Source organism: Lepisosteus oculatus, chromosome 15 (genome assembly GCF_040954835.1).
Source record: "Lepisosteus oculatus isolate fLepOcu1 chromosome 15, fLepOcu1.hap2, whole genome shotgun sequence".
NCBI lineage: Eukaryota > Metazoa > Chordata > Actinopteri > Semionotiformes > Lepisosteidae > Lepisosteus > Lepisosteus oculatus.
Window position 1 is genome coordinate 11,734,325 of NC_090710.1, and position 20,040 is coordinate 11,754,364.

The following is a 20,040-nucleotide window of genomic DNA, read 5'->3' on the forward strand; positions in this document are numbered from 1 at the left end:
CTCTTCGAAAGGCAACTGGGCTTGAAACGTCTGTTGTCTGTCAGACTCCACTGTTCTATGTCTCGCGAGAGAACCCGAGCTTGCTTGACGAGATCTGAGGGGCTCAGGTGTAGGAGCTGTTCTCATCCCAGCACAAGGAAACAGCAGACAGATAAGTGCGGGTGAGAGACTGCAGGCAGCTCTGTATGATCTTAAGGCTCAAAGCTGCACTGAGCACTACAAGCTATTGTAGCTTTGCTGGACAAGTTAAGAACATTTTATTCTTCTCTGGTGGACTTTTTATTTATTTTTTAAAGAGACTGCAAAAATGATGTCCATGAACAGCAAACAACCACATTTTGCCATGCATCCAACCTTACCTGAACCCAAGTATACCTCTCTGCATTCCAGCTCTGAGGCAATAAGGAGAGCCTGTCTGCCAACTCCACAGGTAAATGAACTGAACTTATCTTTGCGTCCCTTTCTATATCAGAGCAGTATGCATGTGTGTAATAATAAAGAGCGCTGCAAGGCACATTTTGACAAGCTGCGCTTAATGTTTTTTTCATGTATTCCTCGGCAATCATCTGAATGCCTGTGATCTTTTTTGAAAGCATATCCACAGAAGGCTCAGACTTCATCCCTTTTTGTATTAATTTTTATGACTTGAGCTTCTAAAAGGAGTTTTCTTTATGTGTTATGTGTTGACAGTATTCCCCAGCTGAGAGTAACATATCCATTTGTTCTTCTGTTTTTTTTTCTCCTTTCTTTTTGATTGCAGTTGCAGAGTAATATCTTCGCTAGTTTGGATGAAACTCTCCTTGCCCGCGCGGAAGCTCTCGCAGCAGTGGATATCGCAGTGTCTCAGGGCAAGACTCATCCTTTCAAACCCGACGCTACTTACCACACGATGAACAGCGTGCCATGCACCTCAACCTCCACCGTTCCCCTTGCCCATCACCACCATCACCACCATCACCACCACCATCAAAATTTAGAACCCCCAGACCTCATGGACCATATCACCTCGCCTTCACTGACCTTGATGACCAGCGGGCACGACGGTACTGGAGGTGGTGGAGGAGGTGGGGGTGGAAGTTTGATTTCTACTTCAGCCCATCCGCACTCACACATGCACGGTTTGAGCCATCTTTCTCACCAGGCTGCTATGAACATGAATTCACCTCTCACCCATCACGGGCTCTTACCTGGTCACCACGGAGGCACTCAAGGTGCTTCAGGACTCACAAATAACGGACTTCCTTCTATCAATGATTCGGACACAGATCCTAGGGAGTTAGAAGCTTTTGCAGAGCGATTCAAGCAAAGGAGAATCAAGCTGGGAGTGACACAGGCGGACGTTGGAGCGGCCTTGGCTAACCTAAAGATTCCCGGTGTGGGCTCTCTCAGCCAAAGTACTATATGTAGATTTGAGTCGTTAACGCTGTCACATAATAACATGATAGCTCTTAAGCCCATTCTTCAAGCTTGGCTGGAAGAGGCGGAGGGGGCCCAGAGAGAGAAAATGAGCAAACCTGACATTTTTAACGGTGGAGAAAAGAAACGCAAGAGGACCTCGATCGCTGCTCCAGAAAAAAGATCTCTAGAAGCTTACTTTGCAGTTCAACCTCGTCCATCGTCAGAGAAGATAGCGGCTATTGCAGAAAAATTGGACCTCAAAAAGAATGTCGTGCGAGTATGGTTTTGTAATCAAAGACAGAAACAAAAAAGACTGAAATTTTCTGCAACACATTAGCTGGTTAAAAAGACTTTATTGAAAGACATTATTTGGGGACCAAGGAACATACAAATCAACATCATATTCGGTCTTTGCTTCTTTTATTAATGGAAGCTTTAAAAATGAACATGGTGGGGTGATGTGGTAATCACCAATTTTATGAGGCTTCATAATTTTTCATTGATTTTTTCACGTTATTGGTGAATGTGAAGTATGCAAATAACAGGTAATTAAGTTCGTCTTCTTTCTCGGTTGAATAGAGATAAGAGGAAAAAAAGCTGATCTACACTAGTTATTGCCTTTGGAAAATCATTGTACAATGAGAGTTAATTGGTGTTTAATTACATTTAGTTATCAGTAATGTCTGCTCAGTCACGTTTATTTAAAAAGACAAAACAGCCATTCAAAGGTTACCTCATTATTTATCTTCAAAGGGTGAGTTATTATTTTGAATTTTGACGACATCTGGGATGTGCCGTGTTTTACTGATTTAGAAATCTATCGAATGCTGGCCCCAACTTTTCCTTATACTCCTGTAAGTTTAATTACTAAAAAATTACAAGGTGTCCAAATGATTCAAAAGTTTAAAAACAAACTCAGAAATATATAATTCAGTCTTTATAATCTATATTTATTTTCAAAGTCTGCATGATTTCTTTATCAAAAAGAGATACGTTTAACTTCTTGATGTGTAATTAACGTTAATGGTCACCACTGTTTTATTTTTAATTTGCACTGAAACCCACCGTTATTTTATATTATGTTAAATATGTTGAATATGTTTTGTATATATATGACACGTGATCAGAGCTCAGAAGGTAAATCCCATTTTGTTTCAAATTTGAAATATATTTAAGGTATTGGCTTTTAATGAAAATTTATTTATCCTAAATATAGCTCTTAGAAAATAAATCTCGCATGAATTAAAGAAGGTATACTTGTATACAAAGCGATTCTGGTAAAAACTGAAATATTTTCTTGTATATTATGGTTTGCAGTGCAAACATTCTATGCATTGAAAGAATTAAGCACTAAATAGACTACTGGTAGACCTTTGTGGATGGTGTAATTCACTGTTTACTGCCTGTTTTCACATAAAAACACAACGTTATTTGTCGTGTTGATTGTTAAAAAGCTGTGTAAGTAACATTTTATTTTGTGCACAAGTATGTTTACAAACTGCGGCCACATGTGCATCATGAAATGTCTCACTGTTCCATAACTGTCCACTGTATGTTTGCTGAGCTTTCTCCTTCGTTGTGTTTTCTTATTTTTATTTATATTAAATTATTTCTGTAAGCCAAATACAACAACAGGGAGATGTGTCCCAGCACTCTTAAAAATAAATGAAGAAAAAATGAAACAAAGCCATTTCAATTATTGAGTGAAATTCTAACGTTTTTCTTCTTTGATACTATGATTATCAGTTTTTGCTTCTGTTTTAAAAATAAACACAAATTATTATTAAAATGCACCCAATTATATTGCACAACATTACAGTATTTTATAGTACAAGTTGTCTTTTGTGATGACATCCACAGTTTCATATGTTTATTACATATTATTACCACGATATTGTCTATAATTGCATTTATTAATGGATCCGGTTAAAATGAGCAATATGGGTTAGAAGGCTTAGTTGTGTGAAGCCTATTAAGTTGCTTGTGATGATTCCGTTCACATTTACAATATTAATATTAGTAACGGGAAGGATGCCACCTACTGATTCGAAGTGAATAATTCTGTATTTCAAAAAACGTTTAGGATTTAAAAATCGAAGGAATCAAGCTGTTAAAATATATAAAGTTTAATAGAACACGTTTATTATAACAAATTACTGAAATAAATACACAAAGTTCAACTTATTAAAAAATAATTTGATTTAATATGTTTCGGACGAAAATCAATAAGGCCTGAAACAATGTATTTTAAATTAACATTTTATAAACTTGTGTACCATATGCAGTACATAATATCCTTCTTTTTCAATTTTCTGTGTAGCTAACCCCAAATTACTTAATTAGTAACGTAATATGTTGAATTAAGAACAATGGAAAAAATGCAATGATCTGACAAAGGCTTACGTCAATCGAATCGCTCTTTTAAGTTAAAATTCGTTCAGAAATTAAAAAAAATGTGGTGATATAAACTCTAGATGATTACACGATACCTGTTATTTTAAATAACAGGTAACTTTTATTGCAGAATTGTAACTGCATTAGGTGTTAGAATCATATTAACCTATATTAATTTGTTATGAATTTATTATAAAACTTAGTAACTGACCAAACAAGAACTTCATATTAATTATTTCCCTCGCATAGTACTCATGAACAAAAACGTTATAGTATGAGGTAAATGAACACGAATAACGTCCATTACGGCTACACTTAAACACGAATTCAAATTACTTCTTACTGTCACGCCTCTAGTCAATATAAGACAATTCTAGTTTTCGTAACTTTCAATTTTAGTTTTAGTTTTATGGAAGTACTGAAGACATGTTTATTGTTGTTTCGTTGTGATTGGGGAAGTAAAGCCTGCAGCCTAGAACAGAGGACTTATGGAATTTCTGTGTAACACTTGTTCGCCAAATGCTTTCAACTTAGATAAGACCATCACAAATGAATAATAGACACCCATTGCCATGATACTATTGATTTTTTTACTCTCCTGTGATATTACCAGTACTTCTGTCTTAAGAGAACAGGGGCAATACTGTTACTTTTTCCTTTCGCATTGAATACATTTCCTTAAGTTATAAACAGCAAAGTCCTTTAATGCGGTAGACAGTTATCTTTTTCTATAAAAATAGGAACTCTGTCCTTTTTTACCCTGAAAAAAGGGCACTGTTATATCAGAGAATATGAAAAATAAAGTTGACTTTTTATGCAACAAAGACTGAATGCGTCTAGTATTACTACTACTAATAAAAATTCACATTGTCTTTAACAGTTTACAGGCACTTTTAATTAAGCATTGGTAATATGAGTAAATTGAAATATACGTAATTAGGGATTTTAAATAATTCATGGACTGAGACTTAGAAAATTAATAAACGGAGTTATAACAAGAAGCTAATTAAAAACTTGATCTCATGTGTCAGCATAATCTGCTTTATAAAGAATGTACACATAGAAATGTATACATCTCTTTGTTATTTATTTCGCAACATTATGTATCATGAATGACTCTGATAGATCGCTTATACGACTTATCTAATGAGAAAAGGCGCATCACAAAACCTCGGGTAATGTGTCTTCGTACCACACGAACTGAAATACTGTAACTTTAAAACGTTTAGTCCCGGAAACTTGCATACACGGGGATTTTTTTTTTGTTCTTTTTCAGTGAAGTGTTGACAATAAACATTTAATGAAGGCTGAGACCTGCCTGTCTCCGAACAGTGTCAGAATAATTTAAAGTGAACATGATCATGGCTTCTTCTCACATCAAAGAAAAAAAAAACATTTAAAGTTTATTTATTTAGACTGACCAACTAACCCGCAATTTATTTTTTTCTTATATCTGATATTTGCTAAAAATATTTCGAACCATTCCGTTTTCATGTGCTTAAAATGAAATGTTAAATACAGGTGATGCAATATTAATCGGCTTTTGGTGATATAAAATGCAATATTTTCAGACAGCTAACGGGGTTTTGTTGAGAAAGGGCTGATGAAAACTGGCCACAGCTGTAGACCGGAGAAAACCAACGTATTTATTGCTTTTGTTTGGCTTTTGGCTACAGAGAAAGGAACAATGTTGTGTGGGTAAGAACTTCTACTCTATTTTTGTCTAGGCAGACTGAAATTTAACGTTTTTAAAGGGGCAGTATTTCGATTTGCACAATTGTTCACAATTCTTTTATTTTTAAAGTAAATTTTATAATAGTAAAATTAATGTAGGCTTATGTTGCATCTTATGAAGATGAATAGAAGCCTACACTTACCCAAGGGGAAAAAAATCCCGAAAAATAAAAGCACATTTTTTTTACACGTAACAAAGTAAGAATACATTTTGTGATCTTAAGCCAATGGTACAGGTTCATAGGTTGTATGATTATGTTTACAATATAACTTTAGTGCAGAGTGTTCTTAAACTATAAAGTGGTTGTATGCATTTATTTTTCACAATATTTAAAATGTCTTGTTTTTAAGGTTTAATACTTATTATATTTAAATCATACGCGATTTTTAAATGATGCAGCTATAGAGTTAGTTTTATAAACACTAAGTATAGTGCTGCACAGACACAATATTATATACAGTAATTATAATTTGTTAAATTGACAGAATGTGCTTGTTGTCTTATGCTTCTTTAGGCTGAAGTACGCTAAAAACGGAGTTGTTAAAAAACAAGGGGCCGGGTAAGATGGTTTCATTGGGGAAATGTACTTTAAAAAAGTTAAGACGTATAATAGAACTATTATTATAATTATATTATTGTTATAGTTATTGTTGCTGTTGCTGTAAGACCCTTGCTTATGAACTTCAAGCGAGCTTGGCACTACAGTAATATTTCAGCACCAAGAACAGCTCCCTTGCAAATTGAAGAGTAATGCATTATTGAAAGCCTATATCAAACAGCTCTGGGGTGCTGTCTTTCTGAGCTGGGCTCTAGATGAAGTCCGACTGTCTGACTGCACAAAAGCTTCTAATATGTTAATGGCCGTAGGGGATGCCTAAGGTACCATCTCCAGCTGCTTCGCACACCATATGTCAGGCTGCTTACCACATGGATCTATTAATCAAGAAAGGAATCATCACCAAAACTCCACCACAGTATCCCACCCTCAAAGTTCAACCAAATTTTCTGTTAAGAATAATTTACTTATGAAAGCAATATTAAAACTTATTCTGACTAATCTGTTCGGGGAAGTGTACTTCTTGTTCATTTATTTTCCATAAAGATTGTAAAAATGACATCTACATTTTCCATGATACAAAATGCAGTCGCATAAATTGCTTAATTATGATGGACTTTGAACATACTTTGACGCAAATAACAGTGAAAAGAAGTAAGGAGCTAGCAACATTACCGCGCAGCTTTAGTTCAGGCTAATACATATAATAATTTAAATCAAGATTAATTTAATGAACAAAAATGCTAAAAACACTCAATTGATTCTTTCATATTAGCGCCTGTCAGACTTGATATAAAAATGTAGCCTAAATAATACCTCCATGATATGTTTAATTTATGCTTTGCTGCTAGGAGGATCCAATGATTTCACGCAAGAATTCTTTTCATGCGTCTTTTCTCACAACATCTTTAGCGGACTGTAAAGTCAGCCATGTACATTGACAGCTGCATGTATGCTTAAACAATTTTAATAATACAATCCGGACAAATATCTCGTAACATAATTAACATGTTGCAAGACTGAAGTTGGAAAAACGTTCTCTTTTAAAGTTTTTAAAGGACTTAAACAAGACGTCAAACATTCATTACATTTTAAGTATGTTACTTTATCATAAAATGTTTTTAATTGTACATTTATTAAATTAAATATCATGCACGTTAGTTAAGCGATATTATCGGATGTGGCTCGTCTTGCAAATGTTACAAAAACACAAAAGTCTAAGAATACAAGAAAGATTACAAACGAGGCTTGTTTCCTGTCTAGCTCTTTTGGTTTTTATAAGCTAACTGTTTCAAGAATCTCATCCTGCCGTTTCTTAAAAGAAGAAATCGGCTTCAATAACAACAAAATATTTAAGGTTAGGTGATTATTTCCATTTTTTTACGTACCAATAAAAGTACATATAATGTTCTTCTTTCAAGTAAAATATGACCTATATATCTGTCGCTGGAGGTGTCCAAGGACTCGTAACTTAATTCCTTCAGGCTATTCATCGGGACAGTAATTAAACCAGCAAATGGATGTAAATAAAGTGAAATTGGTTTCATGACAGATGAGATGAAGAGGCCTCTGACATGAGCAGGATAGGACAATAATTATTTCGGCTCTTGGTTATAGAAGAATCCGTGGCTGGATTTATTGGCTACACTTTTCTTGTTGCATAGGACAAGAAAAATAACTTTATCTTGATTTTCCACAAAAGTAAAAAACAATACATGTTCAACATTTTGTTCGAAATAATGGCATTACAAAGAAGACATTCAATTAAAGAGATTTTCAGTATTGAAGATTTATAAAAAATATTTGCCAAAAGTTATAACATATGAATGATTTCTTCTGTATATTCATTTATATTGAAATGTATTGCAAAAAACATATTCTCTTTCAACATCTATGTGCAAAGACGCACATACACAGCCTGAAATGCTATTTACATACTGTATAAGAAAAGTTGAATTTTTTTTCATTTTCCTTATGAGTTATTTGTACTTTTACTCAATGAAGTATTCACATTTTACGATGCTAGCTGTTTTTAATTTGATGATTTTTTTCCTTGCTCATTCCTAATAAATGTATTTTCTATTGAAAGTCAGGTTATCATTAAAATGTATTCATGTTTTGACTGCAGAGGTGGAGAAATGATTCTCTAGCTAGTAGTCTTTTTGGTTAGGTTAGAATTTAGAGCAAGGGATGCAATTATTTACATATTGAAAAAACTAAGCCATTTTCAGTGCATTATCTTTACTGCACTGAAGCACAAGAAATATTTTAAATATATTAGGTGCATTATAGATAAATAATTAATATAGGGTGCATATAAGTTTTAATGAATAGCTGTTAGCCAGAAGTATATACTTTGATGCTGTACCCAAAATGCCTACTTAAAGAAAACCACTAGGAACATAACTCTTCCTAAAATTTGGTGTATCAATGGTTTCGCAGATGCAAAAACTTTCCGGTCAAATAAGAATGTGGATTTTCATTTCATGTAAATTTAAACTGTACAACCCCATTGTGTGAGGCTCTATTCAAGATAGCTGCCAAGGACACAATGTAATATTGATTCTAACAATGAGCATGAAGGCTGGCCTTTGAATAGAAATGTCAGACGGAGGGTAGAGGTGCAGATCCTTGAAATCTGTATTCATTTCCAACTCATATTTGTTCAGTAATCTCAACCATCAGCACTGAATCTTGGGCTACTGATGTAGTTGGAGTCGCTGTTGACACAACGGTAAAATTCAATCACAAGGGGTTCGGAATCAGACGTGAAACTTATTTGTCTAATAAATCCGTCATTTAGAAAGAAAAATATTTGAGCTGCCGTACTTGACCTCTTGTTACTCACATGTCACATTTATTGCAAGACGCTTGGAAATGCAAAATGAAAGGAAGGCCATCTCTGAATACCCAGAGACATAAAGGCAGACTCACATGAAAATTGTCAATTCAAAATGCAATTTAAATATATAACAGAAGCCTCAGTGCAAAAATCAGTGCATACTTTAAACATTGTAAGACAGTTTAATGAGACAATACCTGTGTTTTCCTTATATCAATAAAATCACTTGTTTTGTTAAAAGCTTTTAGGTTTTTAAATACATTTTAATATGATAAATCTTGATGCTGTGCGCAGCATAGCTACCATAAAAACATATCACAACATCTATCCCCAAACTCTTAATACAATGGGCACTAAATTTATCTATTATTACATAAATAAAACAAATATATTAATCATATTGTCTATAGGCCTCAAGAAAAAAAGTATATATTCTGGATATTAATTACACATTTTTGGCATCATTTTGATTAATTGATCATTCAAGACTGGCTGTGATAGACTAAAAAAATATTCATTATTGAGAGTGTTAGGCACAGACGATGACCTGGTTTAACAAAACTCAGATAGAAATCATCTTATAAAGAGATTAACACATTCACAACACCTCAATCCCTCTTTAGTGAGGAATATGTTTGACTAAGTTCCTGTCTTTTTTCTTGTCTGCTTAGCTGCACAGTGACAGCTTTAGATCCTGCACTGTTGACCTCATATTGATCATATTTGTTTAACATTATCACTGTTATACAGTATAGAGCCTAGAGTACTTAATTTTTATGCCACTGATAAATTTGTCTTAGCTTCACTAAGATAGTAGATATAAGAAGGACTCCAGTTAAAAAAGGAAGTATGAAAATCCAAGCTGACAAACTTCTCAATTCAAGTTCTAATTTTACATGAACTGCTTAGTTCACGTATTTTCTACTAATATTTCATCAGTGCTCTTGTATTGTGAATAAGAAGAGACCATTTTTCTGAGTTTTGCAACTTAAATCCCATATGAAGCACATTCACATTTTTTGACAGCTGTCTACTTTTGAAGACAAGAAGTAACATCAATATTTGGGTTCCATCTGAGTATCTGTATTTAACTGACAATTAAGTTTATATTTGCAGAGATATACAACAATTACAATATTCTTAAGAAGCAATCATAGTTTTAGGTCAAATTCACAATTGATCACTTAAAATTCCAGAAACTGTTAAACATTTAACTATTACACAAATAAAAATACTTCAGTCATGTACAAGCCTTGTTTAACTGTATGTTAATATTGTGATGTCACTTATACAGAATGGAACAGAAATATGTACTTTGTACAGTGCCCTCTAGTAATATGTTTTGATAATACAAAATAATTAATAATTCCTTGGATGATATGAACAGATGTGTCAGTTGGACTCATTCAATAATGAATCTCCTGTCTAAAAAATAATAGGTAACAAATTCTTTTATCATGTTGAAATAGTTTTATGTGAAAAAAGTGAAGTACAATATGTGCATTAATAATAGCATTCATTTACAATAATTTAGTACCTCTTTATTATTGTCTTTTCTTGGAAAATACAATGTGTGGTATTGTATATTGAGTTTGACTTTACTAATGGAATATTAATTTATACAATTGATGAATGAAATAATGATAAATAAATGTTTTTTTTTATTATTATTGTTAAAAACAATTGTTTTTATTGTTAAAGGCCAATTATTATTCAACTACACCAACCTCTTTAGGAAATATCTTGAACAAAACAGCTTTAGGGTTAAAATGACAATGGACCAATGTTAGTACTTGCAACATTTAGTCCTCTGTGTATCAGACTAGGAACCTAGAAGTCAAAGATGTGGCAATACAAGAATCTCTCAAATCACTCCAACCCACCAAAGTCTCTGCTCTCCACTGAGAGCAATACATTACTGTGAGTTAATAACTGAGTTTGGAACTTAACCAGGAAATCCAGATCATGACAATCAATGACTTTGAATGAAAATTTTTATTAAGTGAGTCATTTAAGAGTTTGACATAGGCCTCTTGCTAATTTAATATACAAGTACAGTATAGTCTTGCTTACAGGTGGAAAACTGGTTAAACACTGCATTTTGTTTTCGCTATAGAACAGGTGTTAATACTGTTTATTAGAATAGTGTCAAAACTTGTCATAAAGTACTTCCTGAATGAATACTAAACTTGTACAACAATGTGAAGACTATTGTGCGCTTTTGCAAATTCAATTTGAGGTATATTGTTATGATACTTTAGATAATCCATAAAAGTGACACCCAAAGTTTGCATTAATATGATTTTCACTACATTGCTATAAATAAAACTCATTGTATGTTCATTATGTCCAGCTGCTGTGAACCTGATGAAATTAAAATAAACAAGATTGTTGTAGATTTCCTTGAATTATTCAGTTATTGTAATGATTTTACAATAATTTACACAAGTTCTACTGGAATTTTATTTTAAATCACTTGTTTGGTTTGACTGCTGATGACCTGTGTATGTCTCATACAATTTATAATAAAACTCTTCAAAATGCAAATCTAAAAAGGAGACTCAGTGTATTTCTATTGCTTGCTATGCAGTGAAATATTTATTAGTGTTGATTAAACAGAGCTGTACTGCAGGATCGTGTGTCACAAATGTGAATTAAGACTGGCTTATAAGTAAAAAATATCATGTTGTCCCCAGAAGCTGATGTATGCCAAAGGGTCACCGCAGCCAGAAGCTCTATCTTAGCATAATGGTTCTAACGTTTCCATGACATCATCTGGGAATCTGAAAAAAGATTCTAAGGAAAACTAGGGTGGTCATTCAGAAGCACATTAAATATTTTATGAGGAGATAGAGAAGACAGGAAAGAAGGTGGTCAGAAAGGTTAGTTCAACTCATTTGCAGAACTCTGGAAAGCCTTCAGCAGGCAGAGGTGGAAAAGAATAAATGTTAAAGTCAGGTTTCTCCATCAGCACTGAAAAATTAGAATGCCAGCCATTTGATATTTTAATATGTCTTGGTCTTATGGAAAAATAGAATGCTATCATAGTTTCATAATGACTGATAATTAGAGGGATAGGTTCTCATTTCATATTTTTCCCACATATTTATGCATAATGGCTATTAATAAGATTCTAATGATTAAGATAAGTCATTATAAAAATAAAAAACTATTTTCAAGAGTTGGCGTCAACAGCCAGGAAATTTGCAAAAATACAAAAATTGGATTTATATGAGCTGATAAGACCTGTGTAGTGTAGTTGGTAATGCATATGCATACAATTTTTAAAGTATTTTTACCTCCCAGTATCTTATTTTTACTATATATTAGCCCTATTTTTTTTCCTTATTAAGAATACAGCACTATCTCATATATTGTACAGTGTTTAAACTAATGTCTTCAACCTTTTAGTTTACTGTGGCACATTCCATCCCAATTGTACACGTATGTTGTAAATTCAAGTCTCACTAAATTACCAAAATATTTCTGACAACTGAATGTTAATCTAACCTAACTATAAAATACAAGATGACACCTGAAGAAACTTTAGTTTACTTACTGTGTCAATTTTTAATATCTGTAGTTTGCAGGTTACTTTCAGGATGGCATTATGCTAAGAATGTTGATAAAAACATGAACAAATGTTTTCAGTCAGACATTACATTCCAGTCAGGAGAATTCATTCTTCTACCTGTTTATTTAAGCATAGAATTTGTCAATTCCAAAGCCATGTGACATGTTTGGTTTATGATTTTAGGTCTTGCCTTTGGAGTTACCACTGCCTTCAAAGTAACTGCAATGCCTAATGTACCTGACTAAAGGCAAGCCCCGGGCATGGGTGTTACACAACCCTTTTACTACTATTGGGGGAAAAGCCAGAATTTTATTTGGGAATATGAGGAAAAACCTGAAGGGCATATTGAATTTAGGTAACTAACTGTATTTAGCAGCTAGCAGCCATATCACCCTGCAACTCACAACTGGCAACCCACTGAAGCTAAGCAGGTGTGAGCCTGGTCAGTACCTGGGTGGGAGACCTCCTGGGAAAAACTAAGGTTGCTGCTGGAAGAGGTGTTAGTGGGGCCAGCAGGGGGTGCTTACCCTGTGGTCCATGTGGGTCCTAATAGTGATGGGGACACTATACTGTAAACGGGTGCTGTCCTTTGGATGAGATGTAAAACCGAGGTCCTGACTCTCTGTGGTCATTAAAAATCCCAGTTTCTCAAAAAGAGGAGGGGTGTAATTTCCCATTGGCCCTTACCAATCATGGCCTCCTAATAATCCCCATCTATGAATTGGCTTCATTACTCTCTGCTCTCCTCCCCACTAATAGCTGATGTGCGGTGAGCGTTCTGGTGCACTATGGCTGCCCTCGCATCATCCATTTTAGAGAGACTCCATTACCTGTAAAGCGCTTTGAGTGGAGTGTCCAGAGATATATATATTTTAGGGGACTATGTAACTATGTCACAGCAAAATTTGTTACAGCTGTTATGAAACTGCAACACCTAAAATATAATTAATATATGGAATTTGCTGGAGATAATGGTGTATGCTTCCTACATATATTAAAAGGTATGTTAAGGTTATCATTGGATTAGTTTTACTTAACAATTAGCAAATGTATTACATACTACTTTGGAAACAATTTGGTTTCTTCCCATATAACAAAGAATCAGCGAAAATAAACCTCTGTGTTACATCTTGTAAAAGTAGATCACTATTTGCATCATATCTAAGGAAACTGAGATATGATGTCTTAAAGCATAAGACTTAGTAATACCATTTGCATACTAATAACAAAATGTAATAATCCATCCAGTATATCTATCAAAAGCAACACAGCATGATATAAGGGGAAAAGGGAATACAGGTGAGATATATTAAAATTATTTTTGCACATTTAGCCGTAGAGATGTTTTTACCCAAGCTTCACAGTTATAAATTAATACTTCGTTACAAAATAAAGAAAAAAAGTGCCAACAATTAACTCACTTTGCATGATTGTGCACTTTAGCTGAAGATCCAGTTCTAAAAAGAATTGCACTAATTGAATATCAAATGAATAATGGTGATGTGATTAATCATAATACAGGAATTAATGCTGCAGACAGAAAATACCTCAGTGATTTTCTTTAATAAGACAGAAATTCAAATTTTACAAAACATATCAATGCAATACATTTTACAGTTCACTGGAATTAACAGTTAAAGAAATTAAACAAATGCGTAGAACTGAAGTCATTGATGAACTAATAGGATGTTTTAAAATGTTTTTATTACCGCAATGAAAAATAATAATAGTGTTAATAAAAATTGTATATTGCTACTGTTTAAAAAACAATACTTTTTAGCATTATTATGTCCAATTTAGCATTTACCCAGTTTCTTATTACATTCTCATTCCTATTGACTGCTGTAGAAGATTGAGTATTTATTGAGAAAACAAAAGTTACACAACTTATATAAATGACAATATCTGTCATTTATATAAGAATTCTTCTGTCAGACAATCTTTAGCTTAAATGACTTGCAGTGAGAGATATCATCAGACTTGGGCAGGCTAAGAAAGATTCACTCCTACCTCTCCCTTATTATGAGACACTTGCTGGGAAGCCTTGATTAACAGACCATTTTAGAGAAGGTCCTTTTCCATAAAGAGCTTATAATACTGTACAAAGTAGTCTATTTCTATAAGCCAGACTAATAATACCAAGGTTGAAACTTTGACAGCTTTTCCCCCCTATATTTATAGTAGAATTATAGTTTGTAGTTTTAAATTTTGATTTGAAGAACAATGAATACATCAAAATTTAGATCTAATGGCACTTGTTCCTAGCTTGTTCTTAAACTTGAATAATCACTAATGCTGTTCATCAAGTCTCTTTGTTTGTACCAAAAAAACTTTCTACCATTCTCAGGTGTGGTCATAGGCAACATTGTTCTTGAACTTCATGTTGTGATATAGATTAAATCCTCCTGTCTGATGTAAACTATTCACATTTCCAGTGGAACCAGCAGCTCATAAACACTAGCACTTCTTTCTATATGGGCACCCTTGAGGCCACCCATTGCTTTTTTTTTTAAATTGTGTGTTTCAAACCACGATGAAAACCACATCCGAGCTGTGTTTCTGTGTGTACTCCAGATCGTCTTACTGCTAGTGACACTATTTTGTGCTTTCGATAACATCCTTCCAGCAGGATTCACATTCTGGAATATCACCCACTGTATCTTGTGACAGTATTGTTGTACTCTTGTCACCCGCCAGTTGGATGAGCACTTCAGCAAACTGTGATGGATCTTTATAAACTTGAGAAACTGTAGCTGAGAGAGGTGGCATGCTCTAAGCATGTAAAATATTAGAAGTAAAAGCTTATATATGTTTTAGCCCTCAGTCTCTCAATAAAAGTGAAATTATTTTTTAATTATTGAAAGTGATAATCATTAACTTTATGCACAACGTAAAAAGCAAAACATTAGAAATTAGGGATGGTAGATCATATAATAACATTTTGGTAATCTAGTTGTTTGCTGATAATTCATCCAAAAGTCTAAGCTTTTTTCAAATAGATATTTGTGAATCAACTGAGTGCTGATTGTAAAATGAGAGCTATTAAATTTGGTCTAGTTAATGTCTTAAAAAACAATTACCATGAAAGTCAACTGTGTAAAATGTTTGGTTATACTACTGGAGTCATATGAAATAAAATCACAACAATGCAATCTCAACCAAATACTGTAATAAAATTATGAAGGATTTCATGAGCTATATTTCCAGACATTAACTTAGAAAACTCATGCTGCCATTACTCTTCAGATTGGTATTTTCCTAATGAGTGGCTACAGACATTAACAGTGATGGAATGAGCTTAGAAAAGAATGTGGTGGTATAATGTTTGAAAGGCAAAGTAATTTTGTCCGCACAAAAGGGATAACATAAAACATTTCACACCCATCTTCTAATATGCATATAATAAATTATACAATTTCATTAAGTTTGAAAGTATATCTATTAGGTATAATATATTTAGGAATTGGTGAGAATTTTTAAAACTATTTATGTATATATCTATTATGAAAACTATTTTTTAACATAAAACACCAATTCAGAAAATATACAGTGCCTTGCGAAAGTATTCGGCCCCCTTGAACTTTTCAACCTTTTGCCACATTTCAGGCTTCAAACATAAAGATATAAATTTTTTATTTTATGTGAAGAATCACCAACAAGTGGGACACAATTGTGAAGTGGAACGAAATCTATTGGATTTTTGAAACTTTTTTAACTAATAAAAAAATGAAAAGTGGGGCGTGCAAAATTATTCGGCCCCCTTGCATTAATACTTTGTAGAGCCACCCTTTGCTGCGATTACAGCTGCAAGTCGCTTGGGGTATGTCTCTATCAGTTTTGCACATCGAGAGACTGAAATTCTTGCCCATTCTTCCTTGCAAAACAGCTCGAGCTCAGTGAGGTTGGATGGAGAGCGTTTGTGAACAGCAGTTTTCAGCTCTTTCCACAGATTCTCGATTGGATTCAGGTCTGGACTTTGACTTGGCCATTCAAACACCTGGATACGTTTATTTGTGAACCATTCCTTTGTAGATTTTGCTGTATGTTTGGGATCATTGTCTTGTTGGAAGATAAATCTCCGTCCCAGTTTCAGGTCTTTTGCAGACTCCAACAGGTTTTCATCCAGAATGGTCCTGTATTTGCCTGCATCCATCTTCCCCTCAATTTTAACCATCTTCCCTGTCCCTGCTGAAGAAAAGCAGGCCCAAACCATGATGCTGCCACCACCATGTTTGACAGTGGGGATGGTGTGTTGAGGGTGATGAGCTGTGTTGCTTTTACGCCAAACATATCGTTTTGCATTGTGGCCAAAAAGTTCGATTTTGGTTTCATCTGACCAGAGCACCTTCTTCCACATGTTTGGGGTGTCTCCCAGGTGGCTTGTGGCAAACTTTAGACGAGACTTTTTATGGATATCTTTGAGAAATGGCTTTCTTCTCGCCACTCTTCCATAAAGGCCAGATTTGTGCAGTGTAAGACTGATTGTTGTCCTATGGACAGACTCTCCCACCTCAGCTGTAGTTCTCTGCAGTTCATCCAGAGTGATCATGGGCCTCTTGGCTGCATCTCTGATCAGTCTTCTCCTTGTCTGAGCTGAAAGTTTAGAGGGACGGCCAGGTCTTGGTAGATTTGCAGTGGTCTGATACTCCTTCCATTTCAAGATGATCGCTTGCACAGTGCTCCTTGGGATGTTTGAAGCTTGGGAAATCTTTTTGTATCCAAATCCGGCTTTAAACTTCTCCACAACAGTATTACGGACCTGCCTGGTGTGTTCCTTGGTCTTCATGATGCTCTCTGCGCTTTCAACAGAACCTTGAGACTATCACAGAGCAGGTGCATTTATACAGAGACTTGATTACACACAGGTGGATTCTATTTACCACCATCAGTCATTTAGGACAACATTGGATCATTCAGAGATCCTCGCTGAACTTCTGGAGTGAGTTTGCTGCACTGAAAGTAAAGGGGCCGAATAATTTTGCACGCCCCACCTTTCATTTTTTTATTAGTTAAAAAAGTTTCAAAAATCCAATAGATTTCGTTCCACTTCACAATTGTGTCCCACTTGTTGGTGATTCTTCACATAAAATAAAAAATTTATATCTTTATGTTTGAAGCCTGAAATGTGGCAAAAGGTTGAAAAGTTCAAGGGGGCCGAATACTTTCGCAAGGCACTGTAAATGGTTGAAAAATTGATTTAAGATCCACACTGACATGCAGCTACAGTAACAAAGTGAAAAGTGTGAACTATATATGGTCATTATCTGGTTTATGGATCTAGTCTTCCAACACGAAACCAGTGTTGATATATTGCTTGATTGCAGTGATTGACTCTTGTGTTATATTATATGCCTGCATTTCCAATCCTCTTACATCAGGGGATATCAACACCACTGATTGTCAGACAGGACTCAATTGATTATTCTCAAAATTTGCTCCTTTTATTGACCATAAAGGAAAAATTGTGCCACTGAATTATTCAGAATGAAAACATGCACAAAGGAAATCAATGTAAAGAATCTGATATTAAAGACAAATTAAATGAGATAGTGTAAGGTGGCTTGAGTCAGCATTAGCAAAGAGACAGGTTTTCTAACAAGGAGGAGGGGGTTCCTAAGTTTTATTGTTTCTTAGTCTGGCAGTTTTAATGTGCATTAATGGTAACTAGTATTTGTATGTTATACCATTCATTCATTTTCTAACTTACTTTATCCAGTCCAGGTTTGCAGTGGGAGCTAACCCTGCAAGCAACAGGCACAAGAGGGTACACTGTTTACAGATTTTCTATTTTACAACTATCACTAATTTAACATTAACACTTTACTCCAGTTAACCTACCTGTATGTCTTTGGACTGTTAGGGAAACCGGAGCACCTGGAGGAAATCCACGTAAACACGTGTATAATATGTAATCTCCTTGCAACTAGCATCCCAAAAATTAAACCCAGGACTCCAGAGGTGTAAGGCAGCATTGCTAACCAGTGCACCAATAAACCACCCACTATGTCAAGAGTTTTAATACAATTCTACTAATGCATTAGAATCTAAGAAAGCTTGCAAATGAAAGGAGGCCGATCCAATTATGTCACTCAAGTTTGTATTATAAGTGGATCTCATCCAGCTGTTTCTTGAAACAAGCCAGATTATTAACTTTGACAACATGGGTATGTACAGTAGCTTGTTGTCAGTTTTAAATGCACTTCTGCATAGTTCCCTCTTGTTTCCTCTGGTTTGTTTTTCACTGGTGATTTTGAAGAAGTCCATTTGGCTTTGTCCATACCTTTGAGGATGTTGAAACAGTTTCCTTTGTAAACTTCTTTTCTCTAAAAAAACAGTAGTTTCTTTATGACTGTTAAGAGTAGGGCATACCTTCTATGCAATAAATAAAATTGCTAATATACTAAAAATGGTCTTACTAATACATTGAACAATTGTGCATGTGACACTCAGCAGTTCTCTACAGTGTTATTCAGAATCTTGATTTCTATCTTTTTGAATATACTGTATTTTACAGCTTTTCAGTGCTTGCTATAACCCTTCTATTTTGGTATCAATTTCTAATTTATTAACTACACCAATGCTCAGCTACATGCTGAGGATATGTCCTACAGAAAGGAGCACTGTGGGAATCAGTGTAAATAGAAGCAATTATAGCATGGGTTCAGTGGGGATACATTCCCAGGAGTGTTATTTCTTACACATGCAATGTATGAGGGCTTCATTGGTGTATTGGTAATGACATTGCTGATATTTTTACCAAAGAATATACAGAGATCCATTCTACATAGAAAGGAGCTTACTTTTAAATTATGTTTACAGAAGAAGCACATAAAATATGGCTATATACCAATGCATACATTCAGAGCATGCATAGATTAACCACTACCTGGCTTCACTCCTCCAACTTGATATTGGTGGGAGACCACTGGGTGAAGCTACATCTATCAGGCCAACCTGTAGCTCATCCTGGAGGGCTTGAGACTTCTTTTTGATGAAGCAAGGTATGATACTTGTTTAAAACGGTTTAAAATGATTAAAAAAGGGGCTATCCATATAGTAAACATACATATTATGCCACACTATCATTGGCCGAGAGCTTGTACACCATCTTTTATGGTATTTTTCTTTCAACATAAAGGAAGGAACCATAACTAATGCCTACAATTTGTATGTTCTCTTCATGCTTCTGGCCTGCATATACAGTATGCACTTCACACACAGATATGCAGACATTCTGTATGTATTATGTGTGTTCAGAGCAATTAAAATGATGGTAATACAAAGAGCTTTATGGCAAACCAGCATTAACAGATGCAGCAATAAGTGAGGCTTTGTTATCTAGATCAGGTCAAACCAGGTCCTAGAGTGCCTGAGTGTCTACTGATTTTCTAGGTCTCTTTGAAGTACTAGCACCTGAACAACTGAAAGAAGTTGTTAAATTGGTCCCATTAAGCCAATAATGAGCTAATTTAGGCCATAAAGAGCTGAGGTGGAAGGTAAAACTGTAGGCACACTGGCCCTTCAAGACCAGGATTGTCTAT

At 34.7% G+C, this 20,040-nt stretch overlaps 1 protein-coding gene across 1 annotated transcript; it reads left to right on the forward strand.

Moving 5' to 3' along the window:
- The first annotated feature begins 80 nt into the window (after window positions 1-80).
- Window positions 81-3,065, forward strand: pou4f1 (POU class 4 homeobox 1). The gene is made up of 2 exons (XM_006638986.3): window positions 81-430; window positions 761-3,065. Exons 1-2 carry the CDS (start codon window positions 308-310, stop codon window positions 1,733-1,735), a joined length of 1,098 nt encoding a protein of 365 aa, XP_006639049.1. The 5' UTR covers window positions 81-307; the 3' UTR covers window positions 1,736-3,065.
- Window positions 3,066-20,040: the final 16,975 nt, after the last annotated feature.